The sequence below is a fragment of the Syngnathoides biaculeatus genome, chromosome 1 (assembly GCF_019802595.1).
Source record: "Syngnathoides biaculeatus isolate LvHL_M chromosome 1, ASM1980259v1, whole genome shotgun sequence".
NCBI classification, from domain to species: domain Eukaryota; kingdom Metazoa; phylum Chordata; class Actinopteri; order Syngnathiformes; family Syngnathidae; genus Syngnathoides; species Syngnathoides biaculeatus.
In genome coordinates, this window is record NC_084640.1 from 3,006,321 (window position 1) to 3,023,945 (window position 17,625).

The 17,625-nt window shown below is 44.0% G+C and overlaps 1 protein-coding gene across 1 annotated transcript; it reads left to right on the forward strand.

Moving 5' to 3' along the window:
- The first annotated feature begins 591 nt into the window (after positions 1–591).
- On the forward strand, positions 592–10,761 carry tmem200b (transmembrane protein 200B). The gene is made up of 2 exons (XM_061825350.1): positions 592–787; positions 7,880–10,761. The coding sequence occupies exons 1-2, from the start codon at positions 693–695 to the stop codon at positions 9,141–9,143; spliced, it is 1,359 nt and encodes a 452-aa protein (XP_061681334.1). The 5' UTR covers positions 592–692; the 3' UTR covers positions 9,144–10,761.
- Positions 10,762–17,625: the final 6,864 nt, after the last annotated feature.

Genomic DNA, 17,625 nt, shown 5'->3' on the forward strand with positions numbered 1-17,625 from the left:
CCATCATTTAAAGTGCATTTGATTAACCCCAAATAACTAAATATCAAACAAATGGGTGGAACTGCTGACAGTCATGTTAATGTTATTAATTTTTTTTTAAAAATGTCTGAATGAAGAACGAAATGGGCTGGCAAAAAGGGGATGCTTTTCATCCAGGGCAAAAGGGCGGGTGCTTGTGCACCACTTTTGGGTTATGTGTGCATACGTGTGGGCTCCAAGGTACCTCAAATGAGGGAAAGCAACAGAAAACAGATGGATGGATGTCTTCTGACATGATATGATGATGCAACAGTTTCATATCATCAATCTAATTCTTAAATATCAATTAGTAGGCAAAACGGTTCAAATATCAACCCACTAATTTTTACAAGTATTTTAGTGTCTGATGAGTGTATTAGTTTTTTAAATAATCCTAATTTCATCCATTTTTTAATTGAAATAATCGGTTCATTTCCCTCTTCTTTTTTCAAATGCTGACTCTCCTTCTCTTGCCTGCACGCTATTTGGAAAACCGTAGCTTTTATTGTGAAGGGCCCCGTTAGTTTGAGCCCGCTGGATGGGAGCGCGGCTGCAAAGAAGGCAGACTTTAGATTGAACGTCAGCCTCCTCGGGATGAGAAGAAGTCAGCGTCGCGCATTGCGGAGGAGATGCCGGAGCGAAGCCCACGTCCTTCCCCGTCATCTCGTCTGTGAATGGAAAACGTATTGGATTTTACGCCTCCCTGCAGACCAGGATCTTCTGCGTCCTCAAACTATGAGCAAGCTGCGACCGGAATCGGGGATTACAGGCAAGTTTGCAGAAGGTGACTGTTGAATGTGTCTCATTGAGTGCTCAAGGAAGGTGCATGCGGCGGCAGGCTTTTTTTTTTTTTTTTTTTTTGGATAATGTTTAATTGATGTCAGCATGTTTTGAGGATGCAGCGCACATCCCCCGGACAGTCACAAATGCAGGTCATTTGCATATTTAGTCGTAAAAGGAAACATACCATGATCTAACACACAAGTTGTGTTCTCCAGAACCTCCACATATAGTGTTCTCTACTGTGTACGGTTTGTGTTTTCTCCACCGCAAATCTTCAACTGGTGGCTTCGCATGATATCTGGCATTATCCCAGCTTCATGTTTTCATGCAAAAAACTGCAGATGTGTAGAATGAATCATTGCTATTGTTTTTTTTTAATGAAACAAACCCACTACATATCAGGAAAATGACGTTACTGTGCAATATGAATTTAAATGACTATCATCTAAATCACATACAAATCACTGATCAATTCTGATACATTGTAAATTGCAAATGAAATATGAAATGTTATTTCATGTGTAGCTCCTATGTAGCGTATGTATGTTCTCCACATACATGCATGGATTTTCTTTGCGGGGATGCCGGCTTCCTCCCTAATTCCCAAATCCTCCACAAACGAGAGATCAACGATGCTATGGCAAGCTACCCAATTTCACTTAATTGGTCCAAACATTATGGATCAATTATAAATAATTGTTAATCTATCAATGCCAAAGACGTGTCGTGACAGTCAGAATAGTTAAATGGTCTTCTATTGGGCATAAGGAACATACAGTAATCAACCGGTGTATGGACTTTTTTAAATGTCATTTTTGTTTACAAAATTGTTCCAAATTTTATTTACAATAATGTTATTTAGACCTATTCATATGTGAGACTTTTTTTTCTGGAATATCCAGGTTTAGTGCACTGAGTCAGTGAAAGTTGGTAAACTGCATTAGAAATTTTCAGGCATGGGTGAATACTGATACCGAGTATCGGGGCGATAACGACGTTATTTCAAAGTATCAGTACCTGTGAAGGCTGCTGATACTAATCACGGATACCGAGGGGAAAAAATCTGAGATTGAATGAGTTCTATTTGCTAGTATTTGCCACTACAACTGCGACAGTTAAACACATGAGCCAATCATCATATGTGTGAAAAAGAAATAAATCTTTGTTCACAATTACCTATTGTTTCAATTTATATATATATATTTTATCTATGGTACTCGGTACTGTTATCAAACTACGTCAAAACAGTTCCTTAAAGGTCCACACCTGAAACCTTGACCTTGACACAATGAGCGTTCACCTGAATCTCAGATGATATGAGCCTAGACTGTGAAGTATAACAGAGCTGTAATTTTCCAGCGCCATATTTTCTGACAGAATTTAAAACTGTAAGGCTTTTAGGTTCCACTGTACTGAAAATTTGCACACCCAATAGTTCATGGTGACTTGTAAAAAACATAGCTCTCTCAGTGTCTGGGTTCAGAATGTTTATACTGGGTCTGCAATGTGTAGTCTAGTATTGTATTAGGATTTGTGTCTTAGCCAAGGCCAGCCTGCAAGAATTGTAAAGCAGTTTGGAGTCAAATGGCAACGAGTCTAATGGGCTTCACCGTTTACGCGTTCATTTGTACTGTAGGTGTGAATTTTAACTCTAAAATCCAACGTTGCCCCTTCTCATGCCTCGGTACCAACAATAACTTTTTAGTGAAGGGTATCAAAATACCAGGTACCAGTTCAGCTTTGAAGCACTTGTTTTCACCCTCTTGCTGGAGTACAAAGTGGTTCTCTGATTGGTTAACAGAATCCTCACAGGACTTGCACACTTTTTTTTGGGTGAAAGGTTCGTCACAAAATAAGAGGAAAGAACCGAAGAACACAAACATGATGTCCTTCAGTGTTTTAAATAAGTTTGCAGGTTTTGCCAGTTCTTGTGTAAGTTTCCTCTATGTACTTGAGTTTCCTTGCACATTCCATGATAAATATTGTATGTTATAATATTGTCAGTATTGATGTGTGCGTGAAAAAAATGTCCCATCTAAACTGCCTTTTGATTGGCTGCCAACTAGTTCAGGTTATATGTCGCCTCTTACTCAAAGTTAGGTGGGATCGACTGCAGCTCACCCATGACTCTCAACAGGTTAACAGGATAAGTAGTATTCCGTGTATCACATATATATATATATATATATATATATATATATATATATATATATATTTTTTTTTTTTTTTTAATTGCTCAGCATAATGCAGTTACTCACCTGCACATTTTGGCAAATTGACTATAATCTGGCAGCAATGACTCACAATGTGGAGGACAAATGTGCTCTTTTAATTTGTAGGAAAGGAAAATTTATTAAACTAACATGACTGGAATTCCACACTTTGATACAAGGGTTTCATGAAATAAATTCACAAATGCCAACCAAGCCAAACGCATATCTAATGCAAACACTCCTAACAATATGGACAGGAATAAATGCAAGTAAAGAGCAATATTCAGCTACAGTTATGTAGTTCAAAAGAGCACTGCAAATAATTCTCGGAAGACGCAGGATCTGCCAGGCCTACTTCCTGTGATGCGTTCCACTCTCTACACCAGCAGGACCATCAGTGTGATGCACAATCCTTCATGGTTTAGCTCCAAAATTGTCCATCTTGAGGATGTCGCATGGGTTGACGTTCATGTCAGTTAAGGTGAACATACCTGTCTTTAAAGGTATGTGCTCAGGTAGAGCGTGTAGCTGGTGGTTTGAAGTGGACAAACAGAATTATTGCACCTCTCTAAAGTATCACTTAATGACATTGAAGTGTATATATGAGACATTAAAATCTTTATCAATAATTGGTGACTCCTTTGAAGATTATTTTTAATGCATTCGCTTCCTGGAATGTAACAAATGTAGGATTTCTATATACAAAGGATGGATGGATTCCCTGGCATGTCGAATGGTGTCATTGTGAATGATGTAGTCCATGCTAGGGGGAACCAAGAGTAGGTCCTGAATTAATGTTTGCTTCTGGGTATTGGATGAACGCAGCCAAATTGCAGCGATGGCATAATACTGCTCAGGGAGAAACCGCAAAGCTTGGTCAAGGTCTATGAATGTTTTCAATAAAATGGCAGAGGGGGTCCTCACTTTGTAATGGAATAACTTCCAATGCGCCATAGTCTTAATCACTAACTAAGTCATAACTACTGTGAATATTTGAATGAAAAACACATCGCAAAACTCAATTTGTCCATTTTCTAAACGCTTATCCTCCATCTTACTTGATTGTAAAACTATGAAATGAAAAACTGCTTGTTTGGTGGTCACCGAGGGTGGCTTTTGTATTCTTACACCACGGTGCCAACTAATTAATTGCGCACCATTCGTAGTTTCAAACCCTTCTACACGGTCCTGTCATAAAATAATGATTTTCTTGTCAGGAAAAAGAAACTTTGTTTCTTTTACGTCCCCTTATAATCACTTCCCCCACAGCGGCGATGTCGTTCTCTTATTTGGAGGATAGCAGGTTGAATTTACAAGCACCCCACAGAGAAAGAAAGAAAGAACATTTGGAACAACTTAAAAATGTCGGTGAATAAATATTTTCATTGGTGATTAACATCGATGGAAGTATGGTAAAAAATCAAAGGGTGATGGATAATTTGAGCGGCTTGAATTAGTTGTGAATTCCTTGGATCCAGTGGTGTGTTGCGACCAGAATGACTGGACAATGCCCATAAATGGAAAATCAATGTGACTAAGTGGCTGAAATAAAAATAATTTAATCTTATATGTGTGTGTTCAAGTTGTCTTGTATGCCTTCTGTGGGTCGTAAATGATGACCATGATGTCCTCCATAAAGCGTAACCTCTTGGAACTTCATGCGTGCCCATTTGTTGGGGTTTGGAAACAATTTTCTAAATGGAAAACAATAGCGATGAGAAAAATAAAACCTTACGCTATTTCTATCATTATTTTTCGAATAGATTTGAAAGTTCTGCTACTGGTCTATAAATCTACTAAAACTACTTCATGGGGGGTCCTCTGTTTATGGCAATCACATGTAACTACCATAAAACAAGGACAATTGTATGGTACTTTTGTAAATGATTAAAAAAAAATTCCTCCCATTAATCAGTACTCCAAAGAAGGAAAGGAAATAAACTTGTTTCTGTAAGAATGAAAAACATTGATGTATCTACTTAATCACATGGTGGGGAACTGCTTTACAGTTTGAATTAACTAAATCCAAATGTGGCTTGTCCTGCCTTGCCAGAGGTCTACGCTCCACTAAATTCTTATTTCTTCTTGTTATCATCAAGTAGTTGAAATCCAAGGTCATGCATACGTGTCTGTCAGAGCTCTCTCTCTCTCTCTTTTTTTCACTGCAGCTTTCGGTGATCCTTTTCACAGGGATGACACACCGTTGTCTCCTGCAGTTTTCTAGTTCTTATGAGATACCATCAGTCATTGCGTAAGTACTCTACCAATTCAATTGCACTTTCCATCTCATCTGGGAGGTTGTACTTCAGACTGGTGGACCCCGTAGGTTATGAGTTTCTGAAGTATTCCAATACTCAAAAACTGCAACGTGATCTTGACATAATGCCACCTGTCCATTGGATACAGACTCTATATTTGTATGCACTGTAGATTGTATATGTTGAGACAGACTATTCATCATTAACAGCATTATTTTGGATAAAATTGCAAACATTTGCAGGCCTGGGTAAATAAATGCATTTTACTGCTGTAGTTCATTATTCGTATCAATGTCAAATATTTAGAAGGTCATTAACACTGTAACCCTCCTTTCTTTTTTATGTGAGGCTATTATATGATTTATTTGGTTGTATATTGAATGTCCCCATTGGAATTTACCATCGTTTGTGAACTAAATTATGATCTGTGGTAAATAATATTTTCACAAAGCAGCAAAGTTTAGTTGTGACTTTGACAAACTGCATTGTGTACGTGAAAGACTGAAGTGAGAACGTATACCAGGCATGTGCATGAGTACTTTGAAAGGTCTGTCATAGTGCAAAGTATTGGAATAATTTCATTTGAATTAATAGGCCAGATTGCTGGTTCCATGTGTCAAGATTTGAATGTCTCATTTGTGATTCTCACTGCGAACACTTGAGCACTGTTCCCTGGCAGACTACGTGACAAATTCAAAACAAAATAAATTCCTGTGAAAAATTAATGATTGAACCACAAGCAGCCAACTGCAGACCTGCCTTTTTCATTCATCCATCCACGTCCACAGTGCTCTTTTTTTAAAGCGTATTTGGTCATCCCATCACAGCAGGCAGTTTCAGTGTTCTAAATCTGTGTTGAGTTTTCATGTTCTGGAGACTCTAAAACTGGATTAACACTGTAGGTCAAAGAGCCCAATTCTAATTGACGTAATAGCAAATTGAGATTTTATTTTTTTCCGAGTGTCTACCTTTCAAGTGACACATATCCACAATGTTTGTGTTCACATTCACTGAACCAACAATTTCTTACCTTTATAGAGCGAAGGCACATACTTTACAATTGTAAAATCTCACTGCACACCAACAAACAAAAATGTAAAAAAAAATGGATGCTTGAACTACTCTATGTACTTTCTGCCATCTAATAAAAGACCATTTACATGTTCTGTCCATTACTATGCCTCTCTGGCATAAATAGATGAACAAAGATACATTATTTCTTGTGAATTAATGTTTCTTTTTCAGTTGCATGCCCAGATGCCCAATAATTGTGCAAAAACTGTCAGTACACTATAATAACAATACAAAACTAATAAATATTAAACCCTCAATCTTCTGATTTCCTTCATACTCCTCAAAAGCGGACAAACTGTCTTTGTGTTTTATGTGAAAGAGGACCTTGTTTGTTGGATCTCACATTATATTTTTAAGTAGTTCTCATCAGACACTAACCCAGCCATTCCCAAAATGTAGAGTTCAAGGAGCCAGTCCAACATCTGAAGATCCTCTGAAACCCACCAAAACATGTGAAATAAGGCTCAATAGTTTCTAAATATCTGTTTTTCATCAAACATGTATGCGAACTTTGGGACGTAAAAATGCAAATTAATAATCATTCCAATATGCTCATTCAATGTGACCACATCTGAAGTACAGAATGAACAAGCTCTTATGAATATTAAACATTTTACTGATTACATATTTGAAAACACACTTGCATTCCAATCAGTTTTTTTAAATTCATCCTTATGTCACTCTTTATTGTAGTATGAATGTTTGAAATGTGCAAAGCAATGAGCACAAATTCTGAACAGAAACTAACGACTGTGTTTGTAGCATCAAAAAATACTTTTTCCCACTTTCCCACCAAAAAAAAACAAGCAGCCTGATAGATAATTTTTACTTTGTGACACATATAGTGTATTAAAATGCTCCTAATCTTATTGAAATAGTGCATTTTAATGACTATGACATAATGACTGACTCACTGCACATTATCCCCTCATTTTTACTTAATTTAGTGTAAACTGGCAGGATTGTCAACCTGTAACAGTTTTGCTCTATTTACATGGTTTGTGTGGTAAAAATCTTTGCCAGTTCTTTTGCCTCTTGGAAGCTTGTTTCTGCATACAAATCTATTTTTTCTGCATACATTGCATCTGCTTTTTGAGTGATTGTTTTTGTGTTCACAAGGCGTTCACTGACACATGCCAGTGCCGATGTGTACCAGGACTTCATCCACATTTGGAAGAGGGCAGTTTTAATCAGAAGATTCCAAGTTTTTTTTTTCTCTTTGTGCTGCCAAAACGCATATCTGAATCGTGCAATTTGAGTCCCCCCCAAAAAGGAGGAATCTAATTCCAAAAATGTGTCACTTACATCCAGACTAAACTGATCATAGGTGTGAATGCCAGGATTGGTTGGTTCTCGACATGTGCCCAGTGACTGACTAGAAACTAGTTCAGGGTGTCCCCTGCATTGAGGCCAAAGTCAGATGGGTGCACCCCTCAACCTTTACAGGATAACTGGTATACAATAAATGTCGAACATGCTATGTTCTTATCATTGATCTTATTTTAAAAAGTGACTTTTTTTCTGCTTCTGAAGGGCTCAGATTGGGTATCACCTGGAGCAAAGCTCTGGAGTGACCCACACCATGAAGACCCAAACCGCCAGAGGCGTTACGTCATCGTCACCCTCATGCCAGCGAAAGCCTCGCTTTACCTTACGGGGTCGAAAGAAGAAGGACGGCGTGATCCGAGGCAAGCTTCGCCTACGTTCTATTGCCGGAGCCTTTCTGGTGCTGGGGATCATTGTGGTCATGGTGGGCACCGCTCTGGCTGTGGCCGGATACCGAATGTCACGTTTGTCCATTATGGGAGCCGCAGAGGGCAAACGTGTTTCTGAACCTCAAGGGAATTGGAGTCTGGGATCTAAGGGCTTCCTGTCAACAGTCAGCATGATCCACTGTGAGAGGATGAAGCTCCTGGGTCCTGTCATCATGGGGGTGGGGCTCTTCATCCTCATCTGTGCCAACACAGTTTTGTATGAGAACCGTGACAGGGAGACTCAGATGCTGCTGGCTCAGATGCGCAGTGTAATCTGCTCCGTGTCTGCTGCCGTGCCCTCAGCGGACCTCCAAGAAATGGCAGCAGCCAACTCGATGTCCAAACATCACTGGGTGAGCAGTTTGCCAGCTGCCCAGCTCAACAGCTTCAGTCGGCAACAGCTGGTAAGTTCCGAACCCCTGCTGCAGACTAGACCAGCTAGCGACCAGAGGGACAGAGTACAAGGTGTCTACCAGCAAGTGATCCTACAGACGGAAGCCCTCCATCATCAAGAGTCAGAACCTCCGGCTTCGACCCGCTCCTCCTCCCGTAACTCCAGCCAGGTGGACTTCAACACACAGTTTGAAACTGAGCTGAGTTTTAACCCCCAATTCAACACCGCACTTGTAAAGCTCAATAACAGCCTGATGTCCGCCAGCTCCATGTCTACCCTGGGGGTGGATGATGTCGACATTCCAGCTGCTCAGCCCCGGCGCTGCCACAGTATGAGCTACAGGACTAAACCTTACATGGCTCAAAATCCTTTGTCCATGAAGAAAACGTTTAATAGAGAGGAAAGTGACACTGATCAACCATTAACGAGAAGAGAACCTCTTCCACGAGTTTGCATTAACATTCCCGGACAAGTTGTAACTGCCACGGAGGAGCACACTTACCAAAGCTGGCCTCGGCTAGACCTGGGCATAGGGAGACGCTACATGAAGCTGGAGAACAAAGAGGACTCAGTGGAGAAGCTGCTGGACCAGTTAGAACAGCAGTGCTCTCAGTGGGATAAAAGTTTTGGTTCAGGACCTTTCCAGTGATGAATACCTAAGGATACTTGCAGATACTGAAAAAAACAGGAAGTAACGATTTTCTTACTATCAAACTGCATTGGCGACATTTTTTTTAATACTAAATGAACCCGCACTGTTTTGATCTGTGGAGTTTCTCACTGGAGCATCTGAAACCTCAGCCTGTTCTCAATTTTCAGGGAAAAAAATTGATGCGCTGGTGGGATTTCCATGGGTAAATTTCTGGATGAAGGAGAACATGAAACAGACCCTATCCTGCCACTGATGAGCTAAGCATTTTTGCAAAAAGAAAAAAAAAGTTCAGATTGGCAGCGGTTAACAGTTTATTTTCTCAGCCCACATCCAGGGTTCAGCAAGATAGTTGGTTGTCGTCACTGTGCAGTCTTATTTGAACCAAATTACATGTTCTCCTGGACCATTGAATTGTCACAACTCGTTCAACTACGTATGTATAGAAACAGGACACGCTAAGTCCCATTCTACAAATACAATGCATGTCAGTTATGTACTGTAGAGTATGTCACATCTAAATACTTATTGCAGAGAAGTGTCTATGTTGGTTTGATGTGCAAGAGCTAAATGCTAGTGATGGAGTGATCCCAATTTTACACAACTTTGGTCCGAAAAGGCAAAGTGTCAAGTAGCGTATCTATTCCATGAATCAAATATCAGACCAAAACATAAATCCTCAGTGTGGAAAAAAAGTACACATTGTCATGCTTAGTTCTACAAAATGATGAAAGCAAATATAATTACAATAGGGTTTTAGTCAAATACATAGACACACGGAAGTTTGCCGCTCATTATAATGGACACTTTGTTGTTGTCAGTCAGAATAAAATTGCAAATTGTTAACTCACGGCATGCTTTTTTGAACATAAAGCGCTGAGAAAAACTCTCAAAGTCACTGATAAAAGTGATCTGTTCCTAAAATATTATTTTGAAGGACGATTTCAGTCTCAAATCATTCCGTTGTCTCAGCTTCCTTTTTCAACATCTAACAATTTGAATTCCAACTGGATAACAATGACGTGACTTCATCTGGAAATCTCAATCCACTAAAAGGTTTTTTCTTTTTAAAACCGTGCAAATATTACTAAAGCCACCGTTCCATCAAGCAGTCCAGTCCAGTTTGTTTCACCATAGACAGATTTGGACAGGTTAATCCTAATCAGACCCATGTGTGTCCATAGCGTTTGACAAGGATGCAGTGACAGTTTCGGACATTATACACAAACAATCAACCCAGACAGCGTAAATTACTCTTTCTCTCATATTCGCTACGCTCGCAGCGCTCTTTTCCTTCCAATTCTACTCTATATCTACTCTATACAGGAGTACTGCAACACAGTGACAATGAAAGAGTGGTGAATAAGAAATAGGTCACTGATCATATGTTTTGGGAAATGCTATCAATCAGATTGTACTGCTTGGTGGAAAGACCAAAGTTGTAATTAAGTCAAATCCCTCTTTGACGATTACGCAAATGTTCGTGTGTTGGTTGCTTAGGCAGAACTACCTTTGTCATGTAAGCTATGAGGCCTTTTCCCTGTGGTCTCCTGCTGATTGTCTCCCAGAATTTATGAGGGTCTTTCCACATTAAAACACACACACACACACACACACACACACACACACACACACACACACACACACCACACACACACACACACACACGTAAATATGCACACACATACTTCCCCTATGAGCCAATTGAGCATTTTGATTCCGCAGACGAGGCAAAGCAGCTCCGGCCACATTTAGTGAGGTCATCACTGTTAAGGAGGTAGGAGAGTATGAATCATTGTCCGTATACCCCCGCCCAAATCTCCACCCCACTCCCTCTTCACTGTGAATCTATGTGCAGAGGTGACCTCTCTGTGTCTTTCTAGTTCTTTCTGTGTGATGCCTGTTTTGTGTTCTAAATGTATACTAAGCAATATTAGCGGTGTGACAGAACAATCAATGGCTATGTCTTACCCTTTGTCAACCACTGCATTAAAAATCATTGCCACGCCTGTGTGCTAATATAAGGCTGAGCAACAACTCTACCCTATCATCTCTTTTATTCGAGCATTAAATTCAATGGCACCTGCTTCGTGATGTATGCAGCACATAATCAACTCTTAAGGCTAGCTATTAACAACCCCATTCCTCACCCTAAAGGAGGCCTTGCTTTTTCTTTTTATCTCAGCCAGCTAATATCTAACAGGGATCGGAATGAGAAAGACACAAGCACACTTTATCATTTGGTGAACTACAATGGCAGAATTTTACACAAAAGGTGTTCCAAGCAAGGCTGTTGGGAGGGGAATTCCCTGGTGGCAATTATCCTCAGTAGAGGCTCCAAATATTTTGCCTTCTTATTGGGTTTTACGGTTCTATCTTGGCAGGAATAGATTCCCTGGTGAACTCGTTTCATTTAATTGTTCGTTTAGGAGATGGCTCCTGGGTTTCTAAGAGCTCATAAAGCCAGCAGGCAGGACCAACTGCCTGGTGCAGCCAAAGATTAGGACACATTAGGATTACCAAGATGATAGTTGGGCACCGAGTTTGTAGAAACTCATAATTCTCCAAGATCAGCAGCATTAACTCTCGTTCCATCTGTCCAATTGCTCCTCCAGTCTTCAGTACAGAGACTTGGAATGTGCATCTCTCTCAGGCAGATCGAACCGATAGGTATATCAGAAATATAATACAATAATGCAACATAAAATGCTAAGCCCATCTCCCAATGCCAAGAAAACTGTGATGTGCAACAACACTTTGTGCTCAGATCGAGCGTACGTTAGTAACCGTTGAATTTTATGGCAGCATGCCCAATTTGCATAAATCTTGTCAACATTGTATTCTTTTGTGATAAATACAAAACATAACAACACTTACCTTACATTTTACATAGGCCTCAGTGTTGTACACTGAAGGCGCGCAACTCTAAATTCAGACTTACCCGCTGTATATTTTAAAAGTTAATTAAAAAAAAATTTCCTTAAAAATACAGTGGCACTGCAAAAGCGGAATTACAAACCTACGCATATTCATAGGCATTCACAAATTTTCAGATTTTAAAAAAAATCAGTTATTCATTGAAAAACTCAATTAATCACTCTTTTTGTGGTCAGGCAAAAGCCATGTCTCATATAAAACTGTTGATATGGCACCATCTTTTGGATTTTTGGGCCAACGAACTGTTGAAGTGAACAGAGGAGCTTAATTTAGTCAAGCTATAGCTTTATGTAATAGAAAAATAATCAGTTTTGATTTTCTGGTATCGCCACAGGGAATTATAAAGTTTTTCAGGTGGGTGGCCATTACTTGTGCATTTTCAGTCAATCTGCCACGGTTAGTGGAGGAACATCCATCCATCCATTTTCTTAGCCACCCTCACAAAGGTCGCGGGAGTACTGGAGCCTATCCCAGCTGTCAACGGGCAGGGAGAGGGGTACACACTGAACTGGTTGCGATCCAATTGCAGGGCACATAGAGAAAAACAGCTGCACTCACAATCACACCTTGCGGCCATTTAGAGAGTCCAATTAATGTTGTATGTTTTTGGGATGTGGGAGGAAACTGGAGTGCGCAGAGAAAACCCATGCAGGCACAGGGAGAACATGCAAACTCAACAGAAGCGGGTCCGGGATTGAACCCAGAACCTCAGAACTGTGAGGCCAACGCTTTACAGCTGAGCCACCAGGCCACCTGGTGTCACGTCCCATCGAAACGAGAGTAGGACCCAAATGCAGGAACTCTGAAGACGCAAGGTAGTTCAAGAAGAGACACGTTTATTATATGCAGAGGTAGGGGATCGAGCAGGCAGTCCGGTGCAGCAGCGGTAGTTGGGACGTCGGGGGAAGTGAGCAGATGAGCGGACAGGCAGGAGTCGGTACACAGGGGAACAATCAACGCAGGCAGAAGTATCAAAGGAGTCAGGCTTACAAGGTTGGTCGGAGAACATGCGAAGGTCGGTACACACAGGTTCGATCAGGGACACCGAACGGGACATGAAGATCATACGAACTGGCGCCGGCCAGTTGTCATCGCGGTCATATAAATCTACAGCATAATCAGGCTGCATGAGGCGCAGGTGTGCACCTTCCAATCAGCGCACCTGCGCGGACACCCGCACAGCTCGTGCTGGAGCGGCAGGATCATGACAATACCCCCCCTCCTCAAAGGCACGGCTCCCAGACGTGCCTAAACGAAAAAACAGTCAATATTTAACACAGGCAGGGGTGGGCGGAAGGGGGTCCGGAGGAGGGCACGCCCCCCCCCTGAACCCCAGACTGGTGGCCATCCAGGCCACCAAACACGAGGCGTCCGGGCGGACAGGTCAGGAGGACGACCCGGACGCCAAGCACCAGGGTCCCCACGGGGCGATTCGGGCGGACGACCTCTGTGAGGAACCAAACAGCGAAGCAGGAACCAGAACGAGGCAGGCCACTGCTCCGGACGAGAACCTCCCACGCCGTCGTTGGGATTGGTCGCCACCGAGGCTTGGTCAGTAGGCAGCTGTGGATTGGTCACCAACGAGGCCAGGTCATGAAGCGGCTGGGAGCCATCTGGAACGAATAGGATGATGGAGAGAAGGACCAGAGCCATGACCACTACCATTACCATCCCGAAGTCTCTCCAGCTCCGGGGTGGCTCATCAGAACTCCCCAGCTCTTGTCGGACAGGAACGTGAGAAGGCAGCGACCCCATCGCCACCTCCTGGACAGCAACGCGAGAAGGCGGCAACCCCATCGCCATCGCCACCTCCTGGACAGCAACGTGAGAAGGCGGCGACCCCATCGCCCCCTCCTGGAGAGCAACGTGAAAAGGCGGCGACCCCATCGCCCCCTCCTGGACAGCAACGTGAGAAGGCGGCGACCCCATTGCCCCCTCCTGGACAGCAACGTGAGAAGGCGGCGACACCATCGCCCCCTCCTGGACAGCAACGTGAGAAGGCGGTGACACCATCGCCCCCTCCTGGACGGCAACGTGAGAAGGCGGCGTCAATGTCGCCGTCGCCACCTCCTGGACGGGAACGTATGGACGTGCTCGTCGCCGACAAAGCAGGAGTGTGGAGCGTCCGCGGGACGGTCGCCGACGAAGCAGGAGTGTGGAGCGTCTGCGGGCCGGTCGGCACTGGTACTCCAGAGCACGGACGAGAAGCGGCTGTGGAGACGTCGCCACCTCCTGGACAGCAACGTGAGGCGGCATCGGGTCGGTCCCCACTGCCACGTGAGCTTGCAGTGCATCCGTTGAAACAGCAACGTGGGCGTGGTGCGGTGGCGAATCCGTTTCCAGGGCAACGTGAACGAGAGTCGGCAGAGAGTCAGTCGAAACTGACACGTGGGCGTGTCTCGGGAGCGGGTCAGTTCCGACTGCCGCGTGAACTCGGCTCGGAACAGTCAAAACCTCGACGTGGGAATTGCGAGGAGGCGGGTCAGTTTCCACAGCTACGTGCGCTTGGCGAAGTGGCGAGTCCGTACCCACTGCAACGTGCACTTGAGGTGGCGAGTCCGATCCCACTGCGGCGTGCACTTGGCAAGGGGGCGGGTCTGTTTCCACGGCAACGTGAACCTGAGCAGGCGGAGAGTCAGTCGAAACTGACACGTGGGCGTGTCTCCGGAGCGGGTCAGTTCCAACTGCCACGTCAACCTGCATCAGCAGCGAGTCCGTCGCCGTTGCGACGTCAGAGTAGCTCGGCTGGTTCGCCAATCCTTGCCGGACCTGGGCCGTGAGAGCCGCCAATTCGACGCTCTGCCGCTCTATCTCCACCCGCATTTCATGGTAGAACGCCTCGTGATTTGGCCGCTCCTCCTCTCTCTGGGCTGGAAGCTTTGCCACCAGCTGCGGGTCTGCGGGCTTCGCCGTTGCCGGCGAGGAGTGGGAGGACTGTGTCTTAGTTGCTGCGCAGCGGGAGGCACAAGGGAGCGCCCGGCTGGGGTGTCTCCTCTGGCCGCCACGCGGAGGTCCCGGGTAGATGGCCAAGCGAGTTCCCTCGTACAGATTGGTGTACTTGGACCTACAGGACAAAGTCGCTCGGGTGATGGAAACGCGGGGAGGTGAAACAAACTGACTGGGATGAAATGCCGGGCAAAGAGATTCAAAATCAAAGTCATCGGAGTCGTACTTAGGCAGCCGGTCATACAAATCACGGTCCTCCTCATATTCTGAAAAGTCAGAGTCCAGAAGAATATGAGGAGCCGGACGGGTCGTGTTCGGGACGTATTCATACCTCGCTGGCGGAGTGTAAGACACAGGAGCGGAGGACATCAGAGAGCCTACCCGGATCGGACAGGCTTGGTCCTCCGGCAGACGGTCTACCTTGCGTCGGTCCCGGCGACGCCGGGTCTTTCCTGCTGGGTCCTGTGAAGGCCAGATCGTTCTGTCACGTCCCATCGGGAACGAGAGTAGGACCCAAATGCAGGAACTCGGAAGACGCAAGGTAGTTCAAGAAGAGACACGTTTATTGCATGCAGAGGTCGGGGATCAAGCAGGCAGTCCGGTGCAGCAGCGGTAGTTGGGACGTCGGGCGAAGAGAGCAGATGAGCGGACAGGCAGGAGTCAGTACACAGGGGAACAATCAACGCAGGCAGAATTATCAAAGGAGTCAGGCTTACAAGGTTGGTCGGAGAACATGCAAAGGTCGGTACACACAGGTACGATCAGGGACACCGGAGCGCACGAACGTGTCACGTCCCATCTGAACGAGAGGTAGGACCCAAATGCAGGAACTCGGAAGACGCAAGGTCGTTCAAGAAGAGACACGTTTATTGTATGCCGAGGTCGGGGATCGAGCAGGCAGTCCGGTGCAGCAGCGGTTGTTGGGGCGTCGGGCGAAGAGAGCAGATGAGTGGGCAGGCAGTAGTCGGTACACGGGGAAACAATCAACGCAGGCAGAAGTGTCAAGGAGTCAGGCTTACAAGGTTGGTCAGAGAACGGACGGAGGTCGGTACACAGGTTCAGTCAGGAATACGAGAGTGCTGGAACGGGACATAAAGCTCAGCGAACTGGCGGAGGACCAGTCGTCACCGGGTCCTATATATACGGGGGATGATCAGGCCGCATGAGGCACAGGTGTGTGCCTCCCAATTAGCGCAGCCGCACAGGCACCCGCACAGCTCGTGCTGGAGCGGCAGGATCATGACACCTGGAGGAACACTTTATTATATTTTTTAAATAGATGAAATTACACACGTTAAATATAGGCTTGATTGCTTGTCTCTCTTATAATCCACATGGTGAACTGATGATTTGTCTGTGGTTGGCATCATATCTGAAAAGATGTCTTTGTAACCTCTACACTAAAGATGGTATAATATTTTGCGAGGGTCTGTATGATGCTGATGTCCCTCGAAGCTTCATTCCTGACCTCGGTTGAGGACATCCGCGTTGCCACCAATATGTTGTGACCACACTGACATGTCCTTGCTGGGACTCCAACTGTCCACGCATCGTGAGACCATCACAATGCTTCTTCCCATCACCAATTTACAGCGCATGCATGGCAAAATTTGCAAATCAACACCAAATGTAATTTAGCCCTCATTCTGCAGTGCATAGTGTTGCTTTATAACAGTTCAATACATGTATCTATGTGGCTTTATGATCTAGACTAGTGAATTATTGCTACTTCCTTTTCGCATTATATTTGATACAGCGCTCACTAGCAGATATACTGTATTATTCCCCTGTGATAGATGTGGCTGATTTTTTAGCCTCAGGCTGAAAGAAGCTCACCCAGGAGATGACTAAGCTCTTACACAGTCACGCACATTGAACGACAGCATGTCTGTTCTTGTTTCCACATTGTCTGGCTTTAACGCTTTGGCTCTTTTCCCATGGATCCGACTTAATGTAAATATGGAAATCATGCTGATAATTTCAGAAGCTCTGTGAAGAATGCAGAAGCAGATTGTGCTGCCACAGTATATTAGCTGCTTGAGCACTAATTCCCTCGCAATTTTACATTGCAATCACACAGCACTTAGTGTGCGTCTGATTAAAGGGAAGCCTGTCAGGTTTGGTCAGTGCAAATGTATTTTAGCAAGTTTTGAGAAAAATAATACAAATGAGAATAGGTATTGTCCATTTATGAGTGCCTTTCAAAACATGCAGGGCCACATCACAAAATGTGTTGCAAATATCACTGCAATGACCCATCAAGAGAATTAATAATAAATTCTTGAAGAGTTCAACAGATTAATGTCAGGGGCGAGTGGGACGTCTATTCTTGACTCCACCACAACACTGAAGCCATCAAGGACTTGAAGTGGAAGGGAACATCTCAGAAGAAACTCGAGGAAATTTGGCAAGTCAATACGGAAATTGGTGTAGGGCCTGGTTCATATTGGGCTCTTCCTGCTCCATCTCAGAGTATTCTTTGTGGATTACAGAAACACGAGTATTTTTGTGAAAATGCACATTGGGCCCATTCCCACAGTCTGGGATCATTTGTCAGCCACACGCATACAAGCGTGTTAGTTCAAAGCTAGTTTCTGTG

Bases quoted from the DNA above. Each gene is read 5' to 3' on its own strand.
- tmem200b (XM_061825350.1), top strand. From the start codon at position 693: ATGGAAAACGTATTGGATTTTACGCCTCCCTGCAGACCAGGATCTTCT. The intron at 788-7,879 runs GCAAGTTTGCAG...CTGCTTCTGAAG, and splicing joins ACCGGAATCGGGGATTACAG to GGCTCAGATTGGGTATCACC.